Below are 27,216 nucleotides of genomic sequence, written 5' to 3'. Positions count from 1 at the left end.
AAGGGAGGGGGGCAGATGTGGGGTACTCAAGGAAGAAATGCCCAAGGCAGCCTTCCAGAGTCTTCTCACATGCCAATACAGCACAAAGAGACCCAGAAAGTATTTTCATGAAGCTGAGAGCAGTGTGGATGGGGCCCTAAGAGCTGGCAACAACGGAGAGAGGCCTGGTGTCCAGGATGAAAAACAAGTCTGTGTGACCCAATAACAGGAGACAATGGGGAATCAGGTATATTGGCAGATGTTTGCATTGACAGAGTGACTCCCCCCTCCTCAAGCCTTGGTGTCACTTAAGTCCCCTGCAGAACTGAGATTCAACACTGGAGAGGGTCTTGAACCCTGAGTTGACTGTGGTTGTCTCTCAGTCAGTTAATGGGAACTCTAAATATAAATTATAGAAAAAAGTTATATCTCTTGTTCATACCTTTCCTGTCCTGAGAAATGCATACCCATTAAACACATACACACAATGATAAAACTAAACAAAAAAAGCTGGAGTATCTATAATATTGTCAGGCAGAGTAGATTTCAGAACAGGGAAAATTGTCAGCAATAAAAGGTCAATTCTCCAGGAAGACATAGCCACCCTAAACATTTAGGCACCTAACTGTAGAGACCCAAAATACATGAAGCAAAACCAGACAGAATTTAAAGGGAAAATGGACAACACAGTTATACTTGGAGACATCAACATTTCTCTCTATATAATCAGTGGAGCAAGTAGCACAATCTGCAAAGATATAGAAAATCTGAATACTACCAACCAACTAGACCTAATTGATGTTGATAGAACACTCTATCCAAAAGCAGCAGAAAAGGCAACAGAAAGGTCTTCAATGGGAAACTAAAAGGCTTAGAACACAGTGGATCAGAACATTCATTTACCCATACATGTTGTTGAGCATAATAACCACTTGAATGTTCACAATACATTGTTAGACATTCTGGGGACCATCCTGGATTGCTTCAATTTAACCCCACTTTGAAAAGAGACTTTCTTCATTGGTCACCAGACTGTTCCCTAACTAAACATCAGTCTGAGGCTTTAAAAATAAAACTAGCTGATACAAGTTGAGGTTAGTTGTCAATATTAGGTTTGAAATAGAAGAGTGTGAATATTTAGCATTGTACGGAGATATTAACCAGTACAACCAAACAAAACAGTTAGAGGCATAAAAATAGGAAGGAAAGGGGTAGAACTATATTTATAGTTAAAATAATATGTCTGTAAAACCCAAGATAATTAATGCTGAAACTAATACAAATAATAAGAAAAGTTTAGGAAGGCAACAATATAAAAGTAACACAGAAAAATTAATAGTCTTTATATATCAAACAATTATTATTTCTAAGATATAGTGGAAGAGAAAATTCCATTTGCAACAGCAATGAAAGAGGAAAAATATTCAACAATCATAAAAAAGTAAAGGAGGATAGTTCTATAACAAAAAGCAGACACTTCTGCTTCCAGCAAGATGGAGTATCAGAACTTACTCTCTTGCCTTAAAAAATAACTGGACAAATTATATGAAGCAATAGTTTTTAGACATTGGAAACAGGCATCACAAGACAGTGATCACCGAGAAAGGGAAGAGAATGACGTGATCTCTACAATTGCCCCAGTTTATTGCTTGGAGAGTGTTTCCAGACTGCAGCCAAGAGATAGGGAACCCAGAACTCAGTACTTTCCCTGAGTTGAAGATACAGAGTTGAGAATTCAAGGTGGCCAAGACAGCTAAAAATCCAGAGCGCCAGAGTAGGTGGAAATGCACAAGACAATATCTCTGGAGATTTGCCTATGATTCCTTTCAAGTCTTCCAACTGAAAGGATCAACATGGGTGTGAAGAAACTACTTGAGACCAGAAGGTGTAAGGGAGAGGGGAACCACACAAAAAGATTAGAGAAAGAGTCCTTTGGAGCTAACTTAGCCAATTATAGTTCCTGTTCCTGTTCCTGTTCCCACCAACTGGATTGGAAAAACCTCATAAATCACATGGCATCAGGTAGAATGCTCTGAATGCTTTTGCCTCAGTAGTGGGACAAAATTAGAACTAGATTGAACACTGTTCTAGTCTCACCTAATATAGTTTAAAAGCAAGACCTGAAAGTTTCGAACTGTTTCCAAGTAACTTAACTACATCCCGAAACAAGCCCAAGAATACTTATAGAAATAAAACAGAACCCAACAAGGTAGAATTCACACTGTCTGGCATTAAATAAAAATCATCAGGCATGCAAAGAAACAAGAAAATATGACCCATAATTTCAAGAAAAATCAATCAAAATAAATGTAGAAGTGATACAGATGATAGAATGAGTAAACAAGGACATTAAAGTTATTAAACTACATTATATATGTTCAAGAAAGGAAAGGAAAGCAGAAGACATGGAAGATATTAAGAATATCCAAATCAAACTTCTTAGAGATAAAAATAACAATGTCTAAGATGTAAAATATATACTAGTTGGGATCAAGAGCAAATTAGACACAGTGGAAGTAAAGTTTAGTGAAGTGAAAGACAGTGATAGAAACAATCCAATATGAAACTCAGAAACAAAAAAGACAAAAAAAAAAAAAAGGGAACAGATGATCAGTGAGCTATGGGAAAATTTTAAGTAGCCTAACATATGAATCCTTAGAATACTTAAAGGAGGACTCAAAAGCTAATATTTGAAGGAATAATGGCTGAAATTTTTCAAATTTGATGAAAACTATAATTCCACAGATTCAGGCAACCCAAAGAACATCAAGCCAAAGATACACGAAGAAAGTTACACCAAGACACTCATAATCAAATTGCTTAAAACTAGGGAAAAAAGATGAAATCTTAAAAGCAGCCAGAGAAAAATTCTAACAACAATGTGTGTGGGGTTTATAATCTATGTGATGTAAAATGTATGACAGAAATAGAAGTATAATGTTTTAAGGTTATTAAACTATATTTAAAGTGGTATAATATGTGAAGGTAGACTGTGATAATTTAAAGATGTATAATATAAACCCTAAAACAACTACTAAAATAATACAACAAAGAGCCATAGCTCATAAGCCAACAAAAGAGAGAAAATAGAAGCATAAAAAATCAATACAAAAGAAGACAGAAGAAGAGGAAAAAGAGAACAAAACACAGATGGGAGCAATGAAAAACAAAGAGCAAAGTAGTAGATTTAAATCAAAGTATATCAATAAGCACACTAAATACAAATGGCATAGACAACCTGTGGTAGGCTGAATAATGCCCCCCACCTCCTCTCCAAAGAAATCCACACCCCACCCTTGAACATATTATCTTACATGGCAAAAATGACTTCACAGATGTGATTAAGGGTATGGACCTTGAGATGGGATATTATCCTGGAATACGTGGGTGGGTCCAACCTAATCACAGGAGTCCTTAAAAGCAAAGGAGCTTTCCTGGCTGGGTCCAAGAGGTGTGACAAAATAAGGGAGAGAAATGTGACATAAGAAAGACTCGACCAGCCATTGCTAGCTTTGAAGATGGAGGAAGAGGGCCACAAGGCAAAGAATGCAGCAGCCTCTAGAAGCTGGAAATGGCTTTCAGTTTTCAGTAAGAAAATGGGAACCTCTGTCTTACAAGAACAAGAAACTGAATTTTGTAAACAACCCAAATGAGCAGGAAAGAGATTTTTCCCCTAGAGACTCCAGAAAGGAATGCAATATGCTGACACCTTGACTTAATCTAGTGAGACCCATACTGGGCTCCTAACCTACAGAACTATAAGATAATGAATGTGTGTTGCTTTAAGCCACTAAGTTTGTGGTAATTTGCTATAGCAACAAAATTTAAAAAAAATTTTTTTAATTTAAAGACATTTAAAGGTTATTTAGGTTACCTTATTTAGGTTATTTAAACCTTCTTTAAAGGTTAAAAGCAAACGCATAAAAAAAATACAACATGTTAATGCTAATCAAAAAAAGCTGGAGTAGGGAATTCCCTGGTGGTCCAATGGTTAGGACTCTGCGCTTTCACTGCCAAACTAAGATCCCGCAAGCCACGTGGCACAGCCAAGAAAAAAAAAGAAAAGCTGGAGTTTTTTGATCTTTGCTCAAAGATCAAAATAGACCTCGGAGCAAAGAATATTACAAGGAATAAAAAAGGTCATCTCATAATGATAAAGGGGTCATTTCATCAAGTGAACATAACAATCCTAAATGCTTTTGCAACAAATAACAGAGCTTCAAAATACATGAAGTAAAATCTGAAAGAAGTGCAAGGAAAAATAGACAACCCACAATTTTGGTTGTAGATATCAACACCACTCTCTCAATAACTGATAGAAAAAGTAGACAGAAAATCAGTATAGAAATAGACTTGAATAATACTATCAAGCAACTTGCCCTGTCAATTATAGAAAATTCTATCCAACAGCAGAATATACATTCTTTTCAATCACACATGGAACATTTACCAAGGGCCATATTCCAGGCCATAAAACAGTCTCCATTAATTGAACAGAATTCAAGACATACAAAATATATTCTCTGACTACAGTGGAATTAAATTAGAAATAAAGAAAAATATCTTGAAAAGCCCCAAACAGTTGGAAGCTAAAGTAACACAGTGTTAAATAATCCATGTCTGAAAGAAGAAATCAAAGGGGAAACCAGAAAGTATCTTGAAATGAATGAAAATGAAAATACATTACATCCAAGTTTGTGGAAGGCAGCTTGTAAAGAAAAAGGCTAACTCAGTAGGACTGGATTGCTCAAATTCTGCACATTCCCAAGAAAAACTCTTGGCCAGCTCCTGGGAACTAAACACTGAGCTCTTGGAATGTTCTGTTAAGAGTGTTGTGGGTTTTTTTTTTTTTAATGTCTGTCTTGGCCATGCTGTACCAGTTTGACCAGATAGTTTATGCTGCTAATGTGATTTATAGTGAATACCCACATTTTATCTGTGAGTCTTGGTCTGGAGTCTGAGTAGCTGAGGTCATGCGGGTGCTGACCCCCAATAAAAATCCTGGAGTTTTCCTGGTTGGCAACACTTCATACATTTGTCACACACTGTTGCTGGAGGAATTAAGCACATCCCGGGCAACTCCACTGGGAGGGGACACCTGGAACCCTGAGCCTGCTTTCTCCCATACTTCTCCCCATGTGTGTTTTCCCTTTGCTGAATTTCATCTGTATCCTCACCGTAATAAACTATAACTCCATAAAACAGCTTCTTAGTCCGGTGACTCTTTCTAGCAAATCAGCAAGCCTGAGCCAGGTCTTGGGGGACCCCTGACACACAGATAAAGCATTAATTAGATGGAAATTTATAGAACCAAATGACTATACCAGAAAATGTCTCAAATCAATGATCTCAGTTTCCACCTAAAGAAACTAGAATAAGAGCAGCTAAAGAAACCTGAAGTAAACAGAAGGAAGGAAAATAATATAGATGAGAGAGAAAATCAAGGAAAAAAGAAAACAGAAATACAATAGGGGAAAATCAATGAAGAACAAAATTAGTTTTTTGAGCAGATCAAGAAAATTTGTAAACCACTTGCCAGACTGATGGGGGAAAAAAAAAGGCACAATTTGCTAATATCAGGAGTGACACAGAACCATAGACTCCACAGAGATTAAAAGGATAAATTACCTGAAAGCCACAAACTACCAAAGCTCACTTCAGAAGAAATATATAAACTAAAGAAATTAATTTTGTAATTAAAATATTCTATCAAATAGTTTAGTTAGAAATACCAATTCTACGTAAACTCAAGAAAACTGGAGAAAATACTTCCCAACTCATTTTCTGAGGCCAACATTACCCTGATAACAAAACCAGACAAAAACATTATCAGAAAATAAAATTGTTGACCAATATCCCTCATGAACACAGATGTAAAAATTCAATTCAAAAAATTGGCAAAAATATATAATCCAACAATATATAAAATAATAAAACATCATGAGCAAGTGGGTTTATCCCAAGAGTATAAGATTAGTTTAACATTTAAAAATCAATGTAATTCACCATATTAGCAAACTTAAAAAGAAAAACCATATAATCATCTCAATCAATGCAGAAAAATCATTTTATAAAATTCGACAGATATTTCTGATTTTTAAAATCTCAGCAAACCAGCAATAGAAGGGGCCATCCTCAATCTTCAAGGGACATCTTGAAGATGAAAAACAAGATGAAAAACACTGAAAAACATTCAATTAACATCATACTTACTTTCCCCTAAAACTGGGAACAGACAAGGATGTCTTCTCTGACCACTTCGACATTGTACTGGAGGTTCTAGCCAGTGCAAAAAAGCAAGAAAAAGAAATAAAAGGCACCCAGATTGGGAAGGAAGCAGTTAAACTATCTTGATTCACAGATGGCATAATTCTTTATGCAGAAAACCCTAAGAATCTACAGAAAATCTACTAGAACTAATAAATGAGCTTAGCAAGATTGCAGGGTACAAGGTCAATATTCAATAATCATTTATAGTTCTATAAAATAGCAATAAACAATTGGAAATTATAATTTTAAAAACATGCAATTCATAGTAGCATCAAAAATATAAAAGACTTAGGGATATGAAGACCTGTTTACTGAAAACTACAAAATACTGCTGAGAGAAATTACGGAAGATCTAAATCAATGGAAAAATATGTTTTTAATGGGTTTGAAAACTCAATATTGTCAAGATGTCAATTCTCCACAGATTGAGCTATAGATTCAGTGCAGTCTCAGTCAAAATTCCAAAAGAATTTTTTTTTAATTGGCAAGCTAAAATTCATCTAGAAATGCAAAAGACCTAGAAAGCTAAAACAACTTTGAAAAAGAAAAGCAAAGTTGGAAAACTCACACTAGCTGATTGAAAGACTCCATAGAACACAAAAACTAAATTGATATGACTTATAGACCTAAATGTAAAAACTAAAACTATAAGGCTCCTAGTAGAAAACATAGGAGAATACATCGACTAGAATGGCTAAACTTCTGAAATCTAACAACACCAAATGCCTGTAAGGATGCAGAGCAACTAGAGCTCTCACATATTGCTGGAGAAGTATAAACTGGTACAACCACTTCGGAAAAATGTCTAACAATTTCTCGCAAAGTTAAATATATACCTAACTTACGATCCAGCCATGTTTCTTCTTGGAAAAAATAAAATCAGAAGCAAAAATTGGAAACAACCCAATACAATTAGCAGGAGAATTGATAAAAACATTGTATTCTATTCATACAATGAAACCATACTCAGCAATAAAAAAAGAAGGAACTACTGATAGATACACCCATCAACATAGATGAATTTCAAAAACATTATGCTTAGTGAGAGAAGTCAAACACACAAAAAAGTACATTTTGCATGCTTTCATTTCTATGAAGTTTAAGAATAGAAAAATTAGTATATGGGGACAGAAATGAGAAAAGTGGTTGCCTGGGAGAACAGCAAGGGAGGAGGTGACAGAATGGAAAAGGACTCAAGGGAACTTTCTAGGGCAATGGCAGTACTTTTTTTTTTTTAACATCTTTATTGGAGCATAACTGCTTTACAATGGTGTGTTAGTTTCTGCTTTATAACAAAGTGAATCAGCTATACATACACATATATCCCCATATCTCTTCCCTCTTGCGTCTCCCTCCCTCCCACCCTCCCTATCCCACCCCCCTATCCCACCCCTCTAGGTGGTCACAAAGCACAAAGCTGATCTCCCTGTGCTATGCGGCTGCTTCCCACTAGCTACCTATTTTACATTTGGTAGTGTATATATGTCCATGCCACTCTCTCACTTTGTCCCAGCTTACCCTTCCCCCTCCCCGTATCCTCAAGTCCATTCTCTAATAGGTCTGAATCTTTATTCCGATCTCGCCCCTAGGTTCTTCATGACAGTCTCTAGGTCCATCCACCTCACTACAAATAACTCAGTTTCGTCCCTTTTTATGGCTGAGTAATATTGCACTGTATATATGTGCCACATCTTCTTTATCCATTCATCCGATGATGGACACTTAGGTTGCTTCCATATCCTGGCTATTGTAAATAGAGCTGCAATGAACATTGTGGTACATGACTCTTTTTGAATTATGGTTTTCTCAGGGTATATGCCCAGCAGTGGGATTGCTGGGTCGTATGGTAGTTCTATGTTTAGTTTTTTAAGGAACCTCCATACTGTTCTCCATAGTGGCTGTATCCATTTACATTCCCACCAACAGTGCAAGAGGGTTCCCTTTTCTCCACACCCTCTCCAGCATTTATTGTTTCTAGATTTTTTGATGATGGCCAGTCTGACTGGTGTGAGATGATATCTCATTGTAGCTTTGATTTTCATTTCTCTAATGATTAATGATGTTGAGCATCCTTTCATGTGTTTGTTGGCAATCTGTATATCTTCTTTGGAGAAATGTCTACTTAGGTCTTCTGCCCATTTTTGGATTGGGTTGTTTGTTTTTTTGATATTGAGCTGCATGAGCTGCTTGTAAATTTTGGAGATTAATCCTTTGTCAGTTGCTTCATTTGCAAATATTTTCTCCCATTCTGAGGGTTGTCTTTTCATCTTGTTTATGGTTTCCTTTGCTGTGCAAAAGCTTTTAAGTTTCATTAGGTCCCATTTGTTTATTTTTGTTTTTATTTCCATTTCTCTAGGAGGTGGGTCAAAAGGGATCTTGCTGTGATGTATGTCATAGAGTGTTCTGCCTATGTTTTCCTCTAAGAGTTTGATAGTGTCTGGCCTTACATTTAGATCTTTAATCCATTTTGAGTTGATTTTTGTATGGTGTTAGGGAGTGTTCTAATTTCATTCTTTTACATGTAACTGTCCAGTTTTCCCAGCACCACTTATTGAAGAGGCTGTCTTTTCTCCATTGTATATTTGGCAATACATTCTTGATTGAGGTATGGTGTACACATTTGTCAAAACTCATCAAACTGTACACTTAAGATCTGTTCAGCTTACTGTATGCAACCATATCTCAAAAGATAAAAAAGCAAGTTTAAAACACAGGCAAATAGTCTCTAAATACATGAAAAATCAGTCAACCTAAAATTTAAATTAAAGTTATCTTAAGATTCCATTTTCACCAATCATATTTGCAAGATTCCAAAAGGCTCCACAATACAGTCTGTTGGCAAGACTGTAGGAAAACTAGCTATGTTCATATATTGCTGGGGTGAGTGCAACACAGTATAGCTATGAAGGGCATTATCAAGCAAAACTATATATGCACTTACCTTTTGGCCCGGCAATCAAATCTCTAGGACTCTACCCTGAAGATATATACCTCCATAAACACAAAACAACATATGCATAAGTGCATTGAGACATTATTTGAAATATCAAAAGACTGAAAACACCCTCAAATGTCCATCATTTGGAGATAGTACATGCAAACAACAATGGAGTACCATGAACTGATAATAATTTTTAGGATATATTCAGTGAGAAAAAACAAACAAACAACCAAGGTGCCAGATATAGAGAACAAACTAGTGGTTAGTAGTGCGGGGAGGGCTGGGGAGCAGGGGGAGAGACAATATAGGGGTAGGGGATTTTTTTTAAAGAGTTATGGGATTATATGAAATCATGTGTGTGAAACTTTTGAAAATTGTAAAGCACTATAGAATTTAAAAATCTTTCATTCAATAAAAAATTTTTAATTGCTTAGTAGTATTCCTTTGTATGGCTAATCTACAACTTGTTTATTAATCTGCTGATGAACATTTGGGTTGTTTCCTTTCATTTTTGCTATGACAAAGCTGCTACGAAAAAAGAAAAAAAACACCAAATAAACGAAAAAACCAAGATGCCAAATAATGTATACAACATGCTACATCTTGTGTAGAAAAGAAGGGAAATAAGACTATATAAGAAATTTACTTTTAGAAAGAGAAACACAAGAAATATGAGCTAATAAATTGAAATGGTTACTTATCAGTGGTGGGTGGAGAAATCTGAAGGTGAAAGGGATGGGAGCAAGACTTCCCAGAAAGCACCTTTTAATATAGTTTTGCATTTTGAACCATGTAAATGTTACATATTTTGAAAATAAAGTTAAATCAAAAGAAAGGGTGGGGGTGGGGAGCTAGATGGATACTGAAGCAAGCCTAAAATTCAGGTTTCAGAGTGCTAGCATGGACTTCAATGTTAACTAGCAAATTACCTAATGTTCACACACAGCTCTTCAGTGGGCTCTTATTCATGAAATTTTTGTGCAGACCTTATCTGGAGGAGCAGATGGAGATAATCTTACAAAGGAATTCTAATTCATGAACTATGAGCCCCATCTAATACAGAAAAATTTATGACAGGATAATTTGTAGGCTGATCAATATTTTAAAACTATCCAGGTTTTGTATACAGCAGTTGTATTTTCAAACCTTTGGTAGTTTTTCTTAATTGAAATTTTTGATGTATCAATAACTTATATCGTTTTGAGCTTGTCCCCACCCCTCCCAAATGTTTTCAGTACTGTAACCCAGAAAATCTTGTTAATCGTAGATTTGGGTACTGATTTCCATTTATTAGACATAGAATCCTTTCCATGTGCAGACATTTCAAAATTTGCATCTGAGTACATTTAATGAAAGATGACACTTAAATCACATATATCAAGTTCTCTAAAGATAACATTCTCATCTAGTTTCACCCTGCCAAGTGTATTATTCTATCACAAAGTGGAGAGCTAAAGTTAATGCTTAGGTACAATTAACTATACATGCCTACAAAATCAGTGAATTTGCTTTCTCTTCCCCCCCCCCCCTTACTCTCTTTAACAGATGTTGTATCTGGGCATTTGGAAGTAGGTGTAATTCAGAGTATTGCTTGGTGTTAATCATACCTTTAATCTATTTGAAGCCATCCTACACTTTCACACACATGATTATACCTTAAGACAGTCCCTATGTTCATGAGGAATCTTTCTGTTGTTCACATTAAGACATGTTTAATCACTTCGAAGTGATTACATGGCACTGAACTACATGGCACTGAAGTTTTAAAACCCTGAGAAAACTGTGATTCTACATCTTTTTCAGGTTGGTACACTTAAAATTCATATTTTGAATATGTTAAATCAGATTCCCACCTTAAACTAGATTGGTAAGTGGTAGTCAGACCAAGAGTTTAGAAAAATGCATATTAATCTTTACATTGAGAATATTACTCGCTTTCTTGTTAGTTTGTTGAAGTGCCATTATTTGGTTTTAGGACGGGTACAACTCAGTAGACATCACTAAGACTTAAAAGGAATTTCCCTTTTTTTAATTCATTTCCACTTTAATTCATTGCTTGCATTTTCACCATCTTTTTCAACCACAATTGAGGGTCCTAATGCAACCTAAACCCATGCTTCCTTCCCATTCCAAGAGCGCAAAAATCTAGGAATATGATGTTAGGAGGAGGTAACTATTTGTTTGTGATAGTTATTACCCTTTCACTGTCTGTAGGATCTGTAGCAGTGTTCCCTTTTTTCTTTCTTATTAGTTATCTATTTCATACGTATTAGTGTATATATGTCAACCCCATCTCCCAATCCATCCCCCCCCACCTCTTTCCCCCTTGGTGTCCATACGTTTGTCCTCTACATCTGTGTCTCTATTACTGCTCTGCAAACCAGTTCATCTGTACCATTTTTCTAGGTTCCACATACATGCGTTAATATACGATATTTTTCTCTTACTTCACTCTGTATGAGTCTCTAGATCCATCCACGTCTCTACAAATGACTGAATTTCGTTCCTTTTTATGGCTGAGTAATATTCCACTGTATATATGTACCACAACTTCTTTATCCATTCATCTGTCGATGGGCATTTAGGTTGCTTCCATGACCTGGCTATTGTAAATAGTGCTGCAATGAACATTGGGGTGCACGTGTCTTTTTGAATTATGGTTTTCTCTGGGTATATGCCCAGCAGTGGGATTGCTGGGTCATATGGTAATTCTGTTTTTAGTTTTCTAAGGAACCTCCATACTGTTCTCCATAGTGGCTGTACCCAATTTACATTCCCACCAACAGTGCAAGAGGGTTCCCTTTTCTCCACACTCTCTCCAGCACCCAAATGCTTCTTCTTAACACAAACTTAACCACTATGACATACATCCCAGCTTGCCCAGGATAGCCCCATTTTTTGGGGCATTGTCCCCTTTCGATCTCAAAGGGGTTCTGGTTTGGACTATAAAATGTCAGTCTAATTATAGGTTATACATTTTTAAGACATTTCTCTCTTGTTAAAGAAATATCCAAAATGAAGTTTCTCTCAAACGTGACTACAGAGTAAGCACTCAGCAATTCCTATTTCTCTGCAGTAGGAGGTAGAATAGCACTTGCTCTGGAGTCAGATCAACATAGTTGGAATCTTACCTTCAATACTTAATAACCACAAACCTTGGGCAAGTTACATGATCCTCTCTTTGCCTCAATTTACATATGTGTAAGATGAGGCTAAAACAGTACCTCAGAGGGTCATTGTGAGGACTAAAGAGAATATATTTAAAGTACTTAGCACTGTGCTTTGCAAGAGTATTCAGTAAAGGGTAGGTATCTTTAGGCCATACTAAAAAAATACCATTCTCATTTCCCTGTTCAACTGAGAAGTATTTCTTCCTTTCAAAACCAAAATACCACCTGGGTTGCTTCATGGTATATATACAGAAGTATTAATTACTGTGTAAAGCACTCAAGACAATGATACAAAATGTTTAAAATTGATTGAACAATTAAAACTGTTCGCTGTTTCACAAAGACCAATGTAATTGCATCCCTTGTGCTCCTGGAAGCCCGAAGTGACTCCACCAACCCCTCAAATTCAGTACCTTTTCCCATCCACTGCAATCCATCCGGTTGTTGCTCCACTGAAGGTGCTCTGGCAAATGTCACCAACTATCTTGTGCCAAACCCAAAGAAATCAATTTAATCCTCATCTTTGCAACATGGTATGGTTACTTTCGAAAAACTATAGCTTGTCTAAGATCACCCTGGCTGATTTCTTTTAGCTTTCTTCTCCTTTGCAATCTCCTCTCCCCTTACATGCTGACGTTCCTAAGTGGGTATTTGATCGACCTCTCCTCACCATACAGTTCCTGTATGATCTTACCTCCTCTGGCTCTAAGCACCACCTCGATGATGGACAGCCAGATACATGGTTCCGGTTCAGGCCTCTCCTAATTCCAACTACTTAGATGTGTTACAAGCAGTTCTACTCTGATTTCCCATTCTAGTTAGAAGGGCCTCCACCCACCGGCAGACATCTAATGGGTCCTGTGGACTTTACTTTTGTCTTCCAAATCTGCGCTATTTCCATCCTCACAACATCCAAAGTCCAAGTCCAAATCATCTCTTCCATGAATTTCCGTGTTTTAGAAATGTCCCTCTGGCAGCAATGTGGAAGATAGAGTGTGTTAAGGCAGGCATGAAGACTACTGCAAATTCAATGCTGTTCTTTTGCTTAATTCTGTGCATGGTTCCACATTAACTATAGGGTAAAGTGTAAACATCTCTCATGGCAGAGGCGGCTTTTCAACATCGGGGGCTTCCACTCTCCAGTGCACTCCTCTAATCCCTTAGTCAAAGTTCCCAAATCTTCTTGCTCTAGGTGTGATACAAACCCTGCTGAAATGCAAGCCCCAATCAATACTATTCACCTTTCTTGTTACCTCTTCTAGGTTCTGCTTGACATATTACATGAATCTCCCATATGAGATGTGTGTATGAAGAGTAAAAGGCAGGGATCACATCTTATTCAGATTCATTTTTTAGGAGATACCAAATAAATATACTGGCTAAATGAAAATACACATGATAATTTAAAGATTTAAGTTCTGAGAAGCAGACACTTCATTTAATGTAATTTCATAATATTACGTGATCTTTTATTTCAGTTGCCTATTACTAGTAATCTGAAAGTCCCAACTGTCAAATTACTACTTTGGAAAAGTGACTTAGACTTTAGTTCAAAATACAGAAGCCAAAATTTAATTGATTTAACTTAAATGGGTTAAACAAGTTAAACCGCTATACTGATGGTGTAAGAGTTCCTGTTTAGCTGGTGATGAGAAAAGAATATGATTTAGTTCTCACTTTCTGGATCAACATCTGTTTTTTTAATACATCGTATAATTAGTTTCTTTCGCTAAACAATGTGTGTGTGTGTGCAAATGATGCAAACTCATTTCATTATTAAGGCACCCAGATAGTGTGTGCTTAGCTGGATTTACCTATATAGGCAGTAAAAAGAAAAGAGAGAAAAAAAGCATGCTATTTCTTCTGAAACCTGAAAAATTTAAGTTATAAAAGCAGTTAAATTGAAGAAAAGAAAGCAGTTTACATAAGACTCTGTTCATCTAGTTATACCTCAGACTAATGTTGATAGGTTTGACTTGTCTCCTATCCTCTACCCATTCAAACACTAAGTGAGCAAGTATTACTCTTGACATTTAACTTCCAAATACTGTATTAGTGAAACACCACTAAATTACTCTTAAATGTCAGACAACTTATGTTAATCTTGGCAATAAACCATCTTAATAAAACCATAGAAAAAATGAGACACTGTGTTAGTAAGATAAACTAGGAATGGTTAAGGAACATTTAGGCATAGCTTTAGCATTCTTATAATCTTTGCTTCTGGATAGTTGATGTACATTTTTTTTTTTTAAATTAAAGTACAGTTAATTTACAATGTTGTGTTAATTTCTTTGACTTGCAATTTTTATTTGCAAAAATGTTTTGTCTTGAGTTCTTTTAAAAAAAATCAGTGGTTAAACATCTTGAGCAGCACTTAGACAAGCACTCTTGCTTCTTAACTAAAATAAATTTGTAATTATTTCCTTCTAAAATTTTAAGAGATGATTGCTGCTAGTAGATAATTCAAATTCAATTATTTACCAAATTATTAACTAATTGGATAAAATATCTCTGTGCTTTAAAGCCTTCAAACTGTTTCTAGGAGGACAACATACTCCACAACTATCTGAAAAAGAGCACTTGTTAATGCAGTCAGCACAGCATTTCACCAGTTAGGATTATAAATTCTCTTTAGTTATATATAACTTCCTTTACAGCATTCTCTATGTGTCTTCACTGAATATTCCTGGAAAAACCTTAGAGAGAACAGCATGATAAAATGAGAATATGTCCAAATACAAGGTACCATTATTATAAAATGAAATACTATTGGTAATTAGAAGTGACGTGTTAATGCTAATATAGCTTGCTATATTTTACTAGTGATATGGAATTGGAAGACTCCCTCCCCTGCCCAAATCATGTCATGCAAGCAGGAAAGCATGAAATGTCAAAACTGCCTAACATTAAAAAATAAGTCTCTTAATTTATTTGCATTCTAAAATAGAGCCCTTCATCTGAATCTTTTATCCATATAAAACACTACTAAGTGATGTACAGGATTGATTTGTCAAGCCCATAGAACATTCCCTTTGAAATCTTAAGTTCAATCACTATTTGTTTTCTACTATTATACTACATTTTGGCAGCAACTGTTTATTGGTCTGTCATTGCAGTATTTGCAACTTAACAATAAACCAGTCTGACATTTTAGGTCTTGAAGATACATACCATATATATTTCTTTAAAAATAATCATACTTTTGTAAGCAATACTTTACAGTAGACACCTCAAAAATCTACCATAGATGTGAAACTTAAAACGAGAAAAATTTAAGCTCTAAATCTTTATACATATATATCCAGATTTCTATATATATTATATATACATACACAAGTATATATAAAATATATATAATCAGATTTGAAAAATGAACAAAAACTGGGCACTGTACATAAAGTCTTTTTAAAACTCAAACAATAGAAAACTCTTTAAACATTAAACAATTTTAATAAAAGTTTCTGTACAATGCTAAGCAGTTTTATTTACACATAGAAAATGTAATAGGAGTAGTGTTTGAAATTACAGAACTCCTTAAAATTTCAATGGCAGGTAAATCTGGAAAAAATAACAGCATTCCATTCACAAATATTTTCAAGCAATAAATATGTATTTATAAATAGTGTAAATTTACATCAAGATTAGAAACAAAAATCACAAATCTGAAGTTTATTCCTTAGTCTATGTGCAATCCATTATCTTTGTGACTTGGCTGTTAATTTTTTAAACATTTTATTTAGGAACCAAAAGTGTAATAACCGTCATGGTTTCAAAACAAGACAGAAAAACATAAAAGCAGTAAAAAAGTTCCTTACCTAACTTTTCACATTAAAAAAAAGTTGACCAAAGAAAGACTTAAAATTGCTAACTACCTTACAAAGAAATGACCAGCTAGGCTAGTATTTTTTTCCAAGGAAAATTCTGAAGGGGGAAAAGATAGATGAAAACCAATTCATCAGCCCAGAAATAGAGAAATATAAAAGAGGTTGTCTTCAAGTCAGTAGTCTGTATGATGTTGCCAGTTTTGTCAGATATATACAAAACATGGAAATTATTATTTTTTTTCTGAAGTACAGCTGATCAGCTTTGTGAGAGTCCTGGAGTAGGAGCAATGCTCTCCCCTGTCCAGTTGGTTGACACTCCGCACTTGGAAGGTTGCATAGACACAGTTTTCAGCCAGCAGCCTTACGAGATAGCTACAAAAACCAGTGGTGCAGAACTGGGTTAGTTCCTGAATAGCAGAAAAGTTCTCATTTAATGTCCATGGAACAATATCAAGATGAGGAGGATGGTAATGGAGGAGCCTGAAAATAAAAGTAAAGTATGTTACTTTGGTATACAAATTGTTAATAGTGTTCCCTAGCTCCAGGTTACAAACACAGCCTGCGTATGAAAGTAAAGGAAGTAACAATTCTCAAGAAAGTTCAACGGCCTGCCACACTCTGTCAAGCACAAACTCCCTTACTGTCTCCCACCTGGCCAATTTTCCTAAGAGTCTGAGGCCATTACCCAACTCAGCACATCCACATTTTTTGGTACTTCTTCACCAATTATTCAAAAACTCTTAGAATGTTATTAGGTTGACCATTTTTTGAGATTGCTTAAAAATATAAAGAAGGCTTGTGGAAAATAATATAACAAATCAATTATGATTTCATTAGTGACTTGCTTCAGCAGCTAACTCAACTAGATAATAAATTTTGTTTAACATATTCCAGATAATTTTCTTCTTCTTCAAGCAATCCTGAAGACCATTCAAGTGAAAATATCAGAAGCTAAATTTCAAAAGTTCAGTTTCTGATCACATATGTAAGAGAAAAAGTACTGAGGGAATTCAACAATTCTCTTCTATTCATAAAACTATTGATGTGCTAGAGTAAAATGCTTCCCTCTAAGCATCTGCTGTTTAAAATTAAAAACTGTGTGCAATTTATAAAGACACTTGAATTTCATAAGGTTATATAACATAGCAGGAAGTTAAGCTCCATCAAATATTCCCATAAAGTTAATACTTCTGGCAAGGACAAGATTTTAAATAAATACAATTAGCTCTAAAAGCAGAAGTATATTTAAAAGCATACATACTGATTCATTTTGTGGACACTAATAACCTATATACACAAACATTTTATCAACTGAGATCAAATGACATAAAGGATGTGACAGTGTTCTAAAAGCACACAAAGATTTTAAAATGTAATTACTGTGACATTATTTAGGGCTGGTCTCACCCAGGAAGAAAAGTGAAAATGAAATATGCCAATTTCATAGGAATAAATACCTGGAAGTGGAGGAGGGGGAGTGATATATTTCCTCATGCAATATCTGACAAGCCAAAGGAAATTTTAAATATTTCATTACCTCCTCCTTATCAGATGGCAGAACAAACACTGCTGCTTCCCTATCCAGCTAACTATGTACTCACATGTTGATTTCACTTACTAATGTAAATTGGTCATAGACTTGCATCAGGTCCTCCATTTTGTACTGTTCTAGCACCACAAAATTTTCCAGGTTTCCACTTGTTTTTCGTGCACAATCTTGGCAATGCACTATGTAGGTCTTTCGAGAATTGCTCTCATTAGTGACAAAAAGTAGATCAAAAACCTCCACCTATTTATACAAGAGAAAAAGCATTCAATAGAGACAGTAGTGTTTATTTATTGTACTACTTTAGTGTAATCATAGAGTTCTACTTCACATGCAGTTGTGGACAGTGATCACTGGTTAAGTGGGTACTAAGAGTTAAGAGTGTTTAAGAATCTTTAATAGACCAGGTTTATTTTGCACCAGACCCAAAGACGTGGGTGGTAATGTCTATCTAGGGGAGTGACCTTGGGGAATGACATACTCATTACAACCACTGGCAAAAGCCTAATTCAAAAGTTTGATAAAGGTCAGCCTATTTATCTGTTTTAAATTCAAAACATTAGTATACAATCAGATGAAAGTGATCATTATTTTCCTTCTACTTCTCAGTGATAGTACTCATCACAGGGCACTGTATGTGGATACTTGTCTTCCCCAATAGACTGAGCTCCTCAAAGATGAAGACTATGTTTTACTCATCTTTGTAACTCCAGAGCTTATCATTTCACAGTGCTTAGTGCTTAGCCAAACCTCAAAACAAACTTGTTGAATCAATATAATCTGATTATTTTACAGATGAGGAAACTGACAGGTAAGTGACAGTGAGTGAGTGTTCAGCTGTAAGCCTCATGTTAAGGAGTAGGAGTACAATCAAAACGTATATTCATGAGTATAGCATGATTTTAGAAATAATACCTCTGTGCTAGAGAGACTGATGAGTTGCTAAGGCTCAAGCAGGATAAGGAATAACAGTACAGAATAAAAGTCATTCTCAAATACTGGAAAGCTTATACATTCATTTTTCTGAGGTATAACACACCTAACTAGAATCTATCTGGTCTCCCAATGGCATACTTTAGCCAGGTTATACAGCATTAAAATAGCTGATAGACTAAATCACCTCAAATAAAAGTCAACATCAGAATTACAGAATTTCAAGGCCTGGAGTGGATCATTAATATCCCTGGCTTTGGCATATCCTTGAATGTATTCAATGAAAGAAAATTCTCATGACTTCATGTCTTCTTTGAAGTTATGTTAATTAAAATCCCAGAGTTACCCATGTTTTCCATTACTATCAATGAGCAACAACATGAACCTCATAATCTGAGCTAGAACATTTGTGAACATCCTTCAACCTGTCCCTCACTTCTGCCATTTAATGAGTTGTCTGGTGAATTTTACCTTCGAAATATTTTTGTACTCCTCTCCTTCTTTAATATTCCCACTGCCAGGTTCTAGTCTAGGCCTTAGGATAACAACTCTTAACACACCACTGCAAGAGCTTCTTATCTCCATCCTCTCCAATCACTTTTCTCTCTGAAATACTTACCCAACTTGGGTGCCTGCCCAAAAACTTTTGATGGCTCTATGACCTCCGAATAAATATCAAATTCCTTAAAATCATTCAAGATGCTCTGCAAACTTCCTACCAACTAGGCTTATCTGTAGAATTTACATAGTCTGTGTTCCAGCCACACTGGACTATTTACCGTTTTCTGAAGAAGCCATTCCATTTCCCATGTTGTTCCTATAGCTCATAACAACATTCATTCTACTTCTAACTGTCATCATTTTTTATCCCGCTAAAGTCATACTCATCCTTCAAGGATGGACTCAAATATTAATACTTTGGTGAACTCTTAGGCCAATACTAGAAGGAAAAAATTGGTCATTTTCTCCCTCAGTGTTATCCTAACAGTAAGACCAAGACCAACTTTGCATTCACCACAGTCTCATATAACATTACAACTGTTTGTAATTTGTCTTCCCCAAGTAGGATGTAAGCTCCTTCAGAGGAGGTACCATATCTTTGTTTCTGCATCTCTTGCAAGCCTTGGCCACAGGAGAAGATTGACCAACGTACTGTGAATTGTACCAGAGACGACTGAACAATGATTTGCCTGGAGCTATACTGAACTCTATCCAGTTTACTGGCATCTGTCTACATCTGGACGGTTCCCAGTTTAAAATCCCAAGACTAAACTTGACACTTATCAACTGTATCGGTATCCATGGGGGATTAGTTCCAGGACCCTCCATGGATACCAAAATCTGAGGATGCTCAAGTCCCTTACAAAAAACGGCGTAGCAACTGCATATAACCTATGCACATCCTCCCCTATAGCTTAAATCATCTCTAGATTACCTATTAATACCTAAAACAATGTAAATAGTTGCTGGTGCATGGCAAATTTAAGTTTTGCTTTTTGGAACTTTCTGGAATACTCCCCACCCCACCCCCTGAATATTTTCCATCTGCGGTTGGTTGAATCCAGATAGGAACCCATGGATAGAGAGAGAGGGCCAACTGTTACCTACCAGATAGATAACACTAGTAGATACTTTTAGAGTTAATTCACAGTTAGTGAAATGGCGTATCACCAGATTAAATTTTAATATAGTAGTTAAATAACAAGACTGAACACAATGTCAATTTCAGTAAAATGCATTACATAAAAGTACATTTTAAAAAATAACTAAAGAGGGCTTCCCTGGTGGCACAATGGTTAAGAATCCACCTGCCAGTGCAGGGGACACGGGTTTGAGCCCTGGTCTGGGAAGATCCCACATGCCGCAGAGCAACTAAGCCCGTGAGCCACAACTACTGAGCCTGCGCTCTAGAGCCCGCGAGCCACAACTACTGAAGCCTGCACACCTAGAGCCTGTGCTCCGCAGCCACCGCAATGAGAAGCCTGCGAACCGGAACGAAGAGTAGCCCCCGCTCACCGCAACTAGAGAAAGCCCACGCACAGCAACGAAGACCCAACACAGCCTAAAATAAATAAATTAAAACAAAACAAAACGAAAAACTAAAGAGAAACCAAAACTGGAGAGGTAAGAGGTTTATAAAATAACTGTGGATAAGAACAGTTACTTACCTCACAAATGCTACAGTAATGTGCTGGCTCTTCTTTTGTCCGCCCATGCCAGATAATCTCTTTTCCTGCAGCAATGAGAGCTTCCCTCAATGTCTGACACTGCTTCAGAGTTCTCAGAAGACAATACCTATATTGTGGGGGGAAAATTATTTGTGACCAGCAACTGAACACTGAAAATTTTTAGCATGAAAGATGTATCAATAGAAGTAATGCCAAGAGATTCTGTTCTAATATCTGTAACCACATTTTTCTTTCATCAATTTCTCAGATAGTCTCAGATTTTAAAAGTAAGGCCAATGCCCAGCAGGTCTGACAATGACAATATTAGATCATTTAAAGTTGAGAATAATTGATATCTGAATATCAAAATATAATAACCTGACACCTTGTTTAAATGTAAGTTGCTAATTTTGGCTTATTTGGGCAAGTCAATTAACCTCTTTGGGAGTCAATGTCTCATCCTTGAAATAAGGGGTCTGAATTCCAGATGTGAACTCTATGATTCTAAGTAAGGCAGGAAAGCACACTATTTCTATCAACACTACCTAGACACTCATAAACAGCATCACTTATATGGTTGCTTTTGAAACTTTTGAGTATATAAGCAAAAAAGTATTTATGGATTTAGTCACTACACAATACAAAAAATGGTTTCACTGTAGTGAAGAAAAAAAAGACACTTCATTCCTTGATTTTAACTTGAACATAATACAGTGAAATATTTCATTCATATTAACATAATTGAACTTTTCTTATAATTTATACCTTTTCTAAACTCATACTTATATGATGCTAATGATATAGTGAATTCTCACAATTTGTGATTTTCCTATAGTTTGCTGTCACTACTTGGAATTATTTGCTAAGTTCTGTGAATCCTAGTGGCTCAGGTTCTTCATTTGAATAGAGAAGTTGGACTAGATGATCTGTATGGTACTTTTTGGCTCTAAAATTTGGAGATGAAAATACCCTAAAGAAGAGGAAATGGGTTTACCAATTGAGTGCTGCTTGAAAGTAAAGGTGTAGTCTGATTTATGCATACTGTCTACTCACTGCCTAGGACAGTGCCAGGCATATAGTAGATGCTCAATAAACATTTGATGATGGAACTACTAATATTTAAAGTATGATAAATAATAGCATATTTAATTTCTCTTAATTTATACTTCCTTGCTATTTTACAAGTTACTAGGTTAAAGTACTGTAACTTATCAGAACCCACATAAATTAAAAGCCAGCGTAAAAAAGATTAAAGATATATGTAAAATTTGATAACTTAACAAACATAAAACAATATCAACTTTATAGTTGTAAGGCAAACCCGTTAAGTATCATTTTCAAAGGATTCCTCTCTCAGTTTGGCTCCAGCAATTCTTGTGTGTTTAACTTATTTAGAAACAAAATAATGCTTTAGACTATGGTTGCAAGTCAAAGCTAGGACAGCTGTGTGTGTGTGTATGTATGCCAGGGGAGGAGCAAGTAAAAATTTAGATCATGGCAAAAACGGAGAGCATGTAATTCAGATTTTGCTGCTAGCTCTTGAACAGTACCTGTTCCTCCCTTTTTCCCTCCTTGTGTCCTATATACTTCATCTCTGAAGGCACTGCTCTAACTGAACAAGTTTTCCAAGCAGGGCTTCAAAATAAGGTCTTTTTCACAGGAAAATACTGCCTAGAACTCTGCAGTATAGAAAGATTTATATACTTATTTATACTTATAAATAAGTATAAGTATATAATTAAGTACTTCTAAATAAGTACTTATAAGTACTTCCTTATACTTATTTATATATAAGTATAGGAAGATTTATAGACTCCACTATGCTCCCATGTGGGAAAACAAACAAAAATGATAAAACAATACTACAAAAATAAATAAATAAAAATAAGAACCAGACAGGAAGCATGGTATTAGGTACTTCACACATATTATGCCATTTAGGACTCTTAACAACCCTGTGCAGGAGGCACTATTATCTCCACCCCACAAATAAGGAAACTAGGGCCCAGAGAAGCTGATATTATAAAGCTATTTTTAAGTGGCTGGGCTAGGGGTTTGTAAAAGCAGAAAATCTCAAGTTTCCCCTCACTATCTTACACTGTACTATCTTCCTTCTGGTCTCTTTTCACATCTTCTTACCCACTTTCGCCCTTCTCTTTTGAAGATGAGATTCTTGGGGCTCAGTCAGCACAGTTTTCCCCCCACAAACACAGAGCCTTGGTTCTGTGGAGTATTATTCCACTCTTTAGTCAGCAAATGAACTTTCACTTCCAATGTTACTAACTGCTTTGGCAGTTAGACTGTAGTTTATAATTTATGGCTAGTTTGGTAGTTTCATCTAGAAAAAGGCAATATACTACTTTTCTGCAAACAATAAAGGGTTAAAGTTAGGGTTGCTAAGAATAAATACTAAGCCAACAGTATTTTGCTTCTGAAATCACAGCTCCAGAATTTTTATTTTGTGAGATACTGGAATCTAAGAAAACCGACAGCTCTATTAATCTGATCTGACAACGAATAACCAAGTCGCGGTTTTCCCCCTGCCCTTATGATTTTTCCGTAACAGTAAAATTTTTTGTTCCTTCCCATTTTCAAAGGGTAGCAGTTGGAACAGAAGAAGAATTGAGAGAGACAGAGGCTCTTCTGTAGTTTGGGGTTAGCAGATGCAAACGAATACATATAGAATGGATAAACAACAAGGTCTTATTGTATAGCACAGGGAACTATTTTAAATACCTTGAGATAAACCATAGTGAAAAAAACTATAAAAAAGAATGTATATATATGTATAACTAGGACTTCCCTGGCGGTCCAGAGGTTAAGACTCTGCGCTTCCGCTGCAGGGGGCGCAGCTTCGATACCTGATTGGGGAACTAAGATCCCACATGCCACGCAGTGTGGCCAAATATATATATACATATATACACACACATATATATAAAACTAAACCACTTTGCTGTACAGAAGAAATTAATACAATGTTGTAAACAACCACACTTGTATTAAAAAAAGAATTCAATTTGTTAAAAAAATAATAAATCACTAGCAAAATGTGTAAAACTGTAGAAGACAGAAGATGCTGTTTTAAATACATTTTAGGAACAGGGTCAGAAATGATTTCAGGAGCTAGAGAAGCTGGGAATCAAACTTCCCTTTGACTTTTCAGGATCAGTCAGGATCAATCTGGTTTCAGGACTCAAGTACTGTTTTTAGTTGTTTGGATAAAAGACTACACAAAAAGGCAGATCTGGCTTGGAAGAAAATCACAAGGAAGAGGCTGACTGAGGGCTGGGTGTATTTGAGGTTACACAGAAGAATATAATCCAACCATAAACCCATCTGGCAAAGATGAAACCTAAAATGGGATGGAATTTTAGAAAACGGCTTGCCATAGGGGATAGAAATGAAAATATACTTGAAATATTACAATAAAAAAACTGAAGACAATAATATGAGGACAAATGATCATACACAGTATATTTATAAATCAACACATTAGGCAAAAGATAGACTTAGTATGCCATGGATGCTAAAAGGAGAGGGAGGCAGAACTCATAGTTTTCATAAAGTTGTCAATTTAGATGTGACAGGAAGGAGAAGTGGGAGGAAGGCACCTTCTAGGCAAAAGGAATTCCATGAGCAAAGGTAGTGCCCAGATTATTTAGGGAATAAACAACTGTTCTTATGATTTTAATCTTGGGGTGACGTTTCTGAGGTAAGAGAACAAAGGAATGAAGCCAGAGTGATATTACTGGGTTGGCCAAAAAGTTCATTTGGGTTTTTCCGCAACATGAAAAATCCGAACGAAATTTTTGGCCAACTCAATATATTACGTTGAAGTTAAGAAAACACTGGGAACTAGTATGACATTTTGGGGGTAACCTGACTACGTTTCCAAAGTAAGTTCCTAAATATCGGTGTGGAGACAAGATGAAGCATGAGTTAACTTGCTATGGCACTTTTAAAGTCTTTATGGCAACAATCTCTGCCACTAAGCAGCAGATGATGTACAAATTTTAAAAGTATACCAAGAAGTGCCTTGCCTTGCCCAGTCTCTCTTACTGAAGGAGCCATGTAGGCAAAGTGAGCCAACATGTGAGCCCTCAAAACTTCCCACCTGTCACTCCAAAGGTGGGTTCCCCTAGGACAACAGTGAGTGTCTAAATGTCAGTAAGACATATAACAGTTTCATTTAAACCAACCACATGGCTGAAAATCAAGGTCTCAGTCAATGATAAAATGAGTATCTTAAGAATTTTAAACTCTCAGATAGAAAAAACACGCATGAAAGCAAATATATGTTAACCATAAGAATGCAGAGTTTTAGAATTTTTAGATTTTGTTTGCTCAATGTTATCACAAAGCATTGCATATTTAACCCAATGGTGTATTAGAAGACTCCCAAGGACAACAGCACTAAAATCTATGCTAACTATGGACTGGACTCAATTATTAGGCCAACAGCCTATGACTACAGAGTTGTAGAACACCTCATATATACATTTAAACATGGGAATCAAAGGGAAAAGGGAGTTAATATTTAACAGTCTGCTTTAATTTATACTCAAAACCTCGGTGCTTGTGATAAAGTATATATTATATAGATAGGGTAATAATCTATAATACGTGTGAAAGAAAAGGGGAAACAAAAATATTTTTAGTTCTAAAAGAGATCGAACCTAGACTAGGGTGTCCCTAACTTGTCTGGACCATAGGATTCATCTAGGCCATTCACTGTGAAAGAGATTCCCAGGGTTCTTCACACAGAGCTCTGAATTTACTTATTAGGAACAGAGTCTAGAAATCTATTTTAATAAGAGTCTTGGTTGATTCTTATAATTAGGCCAAGTAAGAACCAGTCGAACCCCTTACTTCATCAGAAACAATGTCTAAAATTGGTAGCAGTATTTTTCAGCAAATCACCATGTTTTTATGATTAGAGCCATAAGAGATCAATCAGAGAGAAAGCCAGAGAGTAGGAAACAGCACCAATTCTGGAGACTGCCTGGGTTCATATCCCAGCTTCACATGAAAGTCTCAGTTTTCTCAAATGTAATGAAGGCACATCTAACTTACAGTACTATTATGAGGAGTACATATACATAAAATGCTTAGATTAGTGCCTGGAAGTTAGTGATCAATATTTAATCTTGGTATGTGAAATTTTAAAATTGTGTTAAAATAATTATTTAATGACTCAATTAATTTTTTAATTTGAAAAAATTGTGCAATGAATGCCAACTGGAAGGGTAATAGTTACACCTAAAAGAACATAAAACAGATTATTGAAAAGGTGTTAGTCTAGAGTCCAATAGGTCAGGATTTCTCAACATCAGCACTATTGTTATCTTGGGCTGGATAATTCTTTGTTGTGGGGACAGTCCTGTGCATTGTAGGATGTTTAGCACTGTCCCTAACTTCTACCCACAAACTATCAGTAGCACCCCTCCCACTGAAGTCATAACGCTGCCATATGTCCCTTGGGGAAGAGGGTTGGGGGAGGCAAAACTGCCTGCAGTTGAGGACCACTGAACTAGGTCCATGAATACTAACTTACTTAAAAAACAGGTAACTGACCCTTCTATAATTAATATTAATAATAATTATCACAACAGCTACCATTTACTGAGTGCTTACTCTACGCTAAGGCCAATACAATACTCATAAAAGCTATTAGAAAGAATTATTATCCCCATTTTCAGAAAAGGAAATGAAGACTAGTAAGTTTAGTAATTTGACCACGATCCCCCAGCCAGTAAATGGAGAAGCTAAGACTTGAAGGCAGACTGGACTCCAAACAACTACACAGTGCTGCCTGTAATATTTCACTGGAATATTAAATAGCACACATTCTAAGACTGAGTAAAATTAAAAAGGGAAGGCAAATAACAAACACATAATAACAAACACATAACACAAAGGGCAAAGGGAAAGCACATTAATATTGTACATATAAGACATTACATTTAAAAACTGAAATATAAAAACAGTGCTTTATAAGATGGTCAAAAGAATGACAAAATGATATGACAAGAAATTAAATTTGTGGGGAGTGGTTTTCAATGGACTTGGTACTGTTGAAATTTTAGAAAATTTATTTTCAACTACTGACTTACACCTTATCAGTATTTTTAGAATGTATTAACATATGGCAGATTATGGGGAGGTAGACAAGAGAATGTGTATTCTGAAAATTAACACTCTACTACTACTATTTTTTTTTTAATTGGGGTATAGTTGCTTTACAATGTTGTGTTAGTTTCTACTGTACAGCAAAGTGAGTCGGCTATATGTATACATATATCCCCTCTTTTTTGGATTTCCTTCCCATTTAGGTCACCACAGAGCACTGAGCAGAGTTCCCTGTGCTATACAGTAGGTT

General features: G+C 35.9%; 1 protein-coding gene and 1 long non-coding RNA gene across 10 annotated transcripts in view; one reads left to right on the top strand and one right to left on the bottom strand.

Moving 5' to 3' along the window:
• LOC309652668 overlaps positions 1-27,216 on the top strand; it is a 371,335-nt gene that overhangs the window by 159,114 nt on the left and 185,005 nt on the right. The gene's annotated exons all lie outside the window — the stretch shown is intronic.
• The window catches only part of KDM6A (lysine demethylase 6A), a 209,058-nt gene continuing 197,106 nt past the window's right edge, over positions 15,265-27,216 (bottom strand). For 6 of the 9 annotated variants that reach the window (XM_082446340.1, XM_082446342.1, XM_082446341.1 and 3 more), the window contains 3 exons: positions 20,835-20,961; positions 17,806-17,976; positions 15,265-16,667 (listed from right to left, as the gene is read on the bottom strand). In XM_082446340.1, coding sequence (XP_082302466.1) covers positions 16,638-16,667; positions 17,806-17,976; positions 20,835-20,961 — 328 coding nt within the window. In that variant the 3' untranslated portion in view covers positions 15,265-16,637. Of the gene's footprint in view, positions 16,668-17,805; positions 17,977-20,834; positions 20,962-21,699; positions 21,805-27,216 lie in introns of all 9 variants that reach the window. The other 3 variants (XM_082446346.1, XM_082446348.1, XM_082446347.1) reach the window with 1 other exon arrangement.

The sequence above is a fragment of the Balaenoptera physalus genome (genome assembly GCF_965194825.1).
Source record: "Balaenoptera physalus genome assembly, chromosome: X".
NCBI classification, from domain to species: domain Eukaryota; kingdom Metazoa; phylum Chordata; class Mammalia; order Artiodactyla; family Balaenopteridae; genus Balaenoptera; species Balaenoptera physalus.
This window is presented reverse-complemented; position numbering and strand designations above follow the sequence as displayed.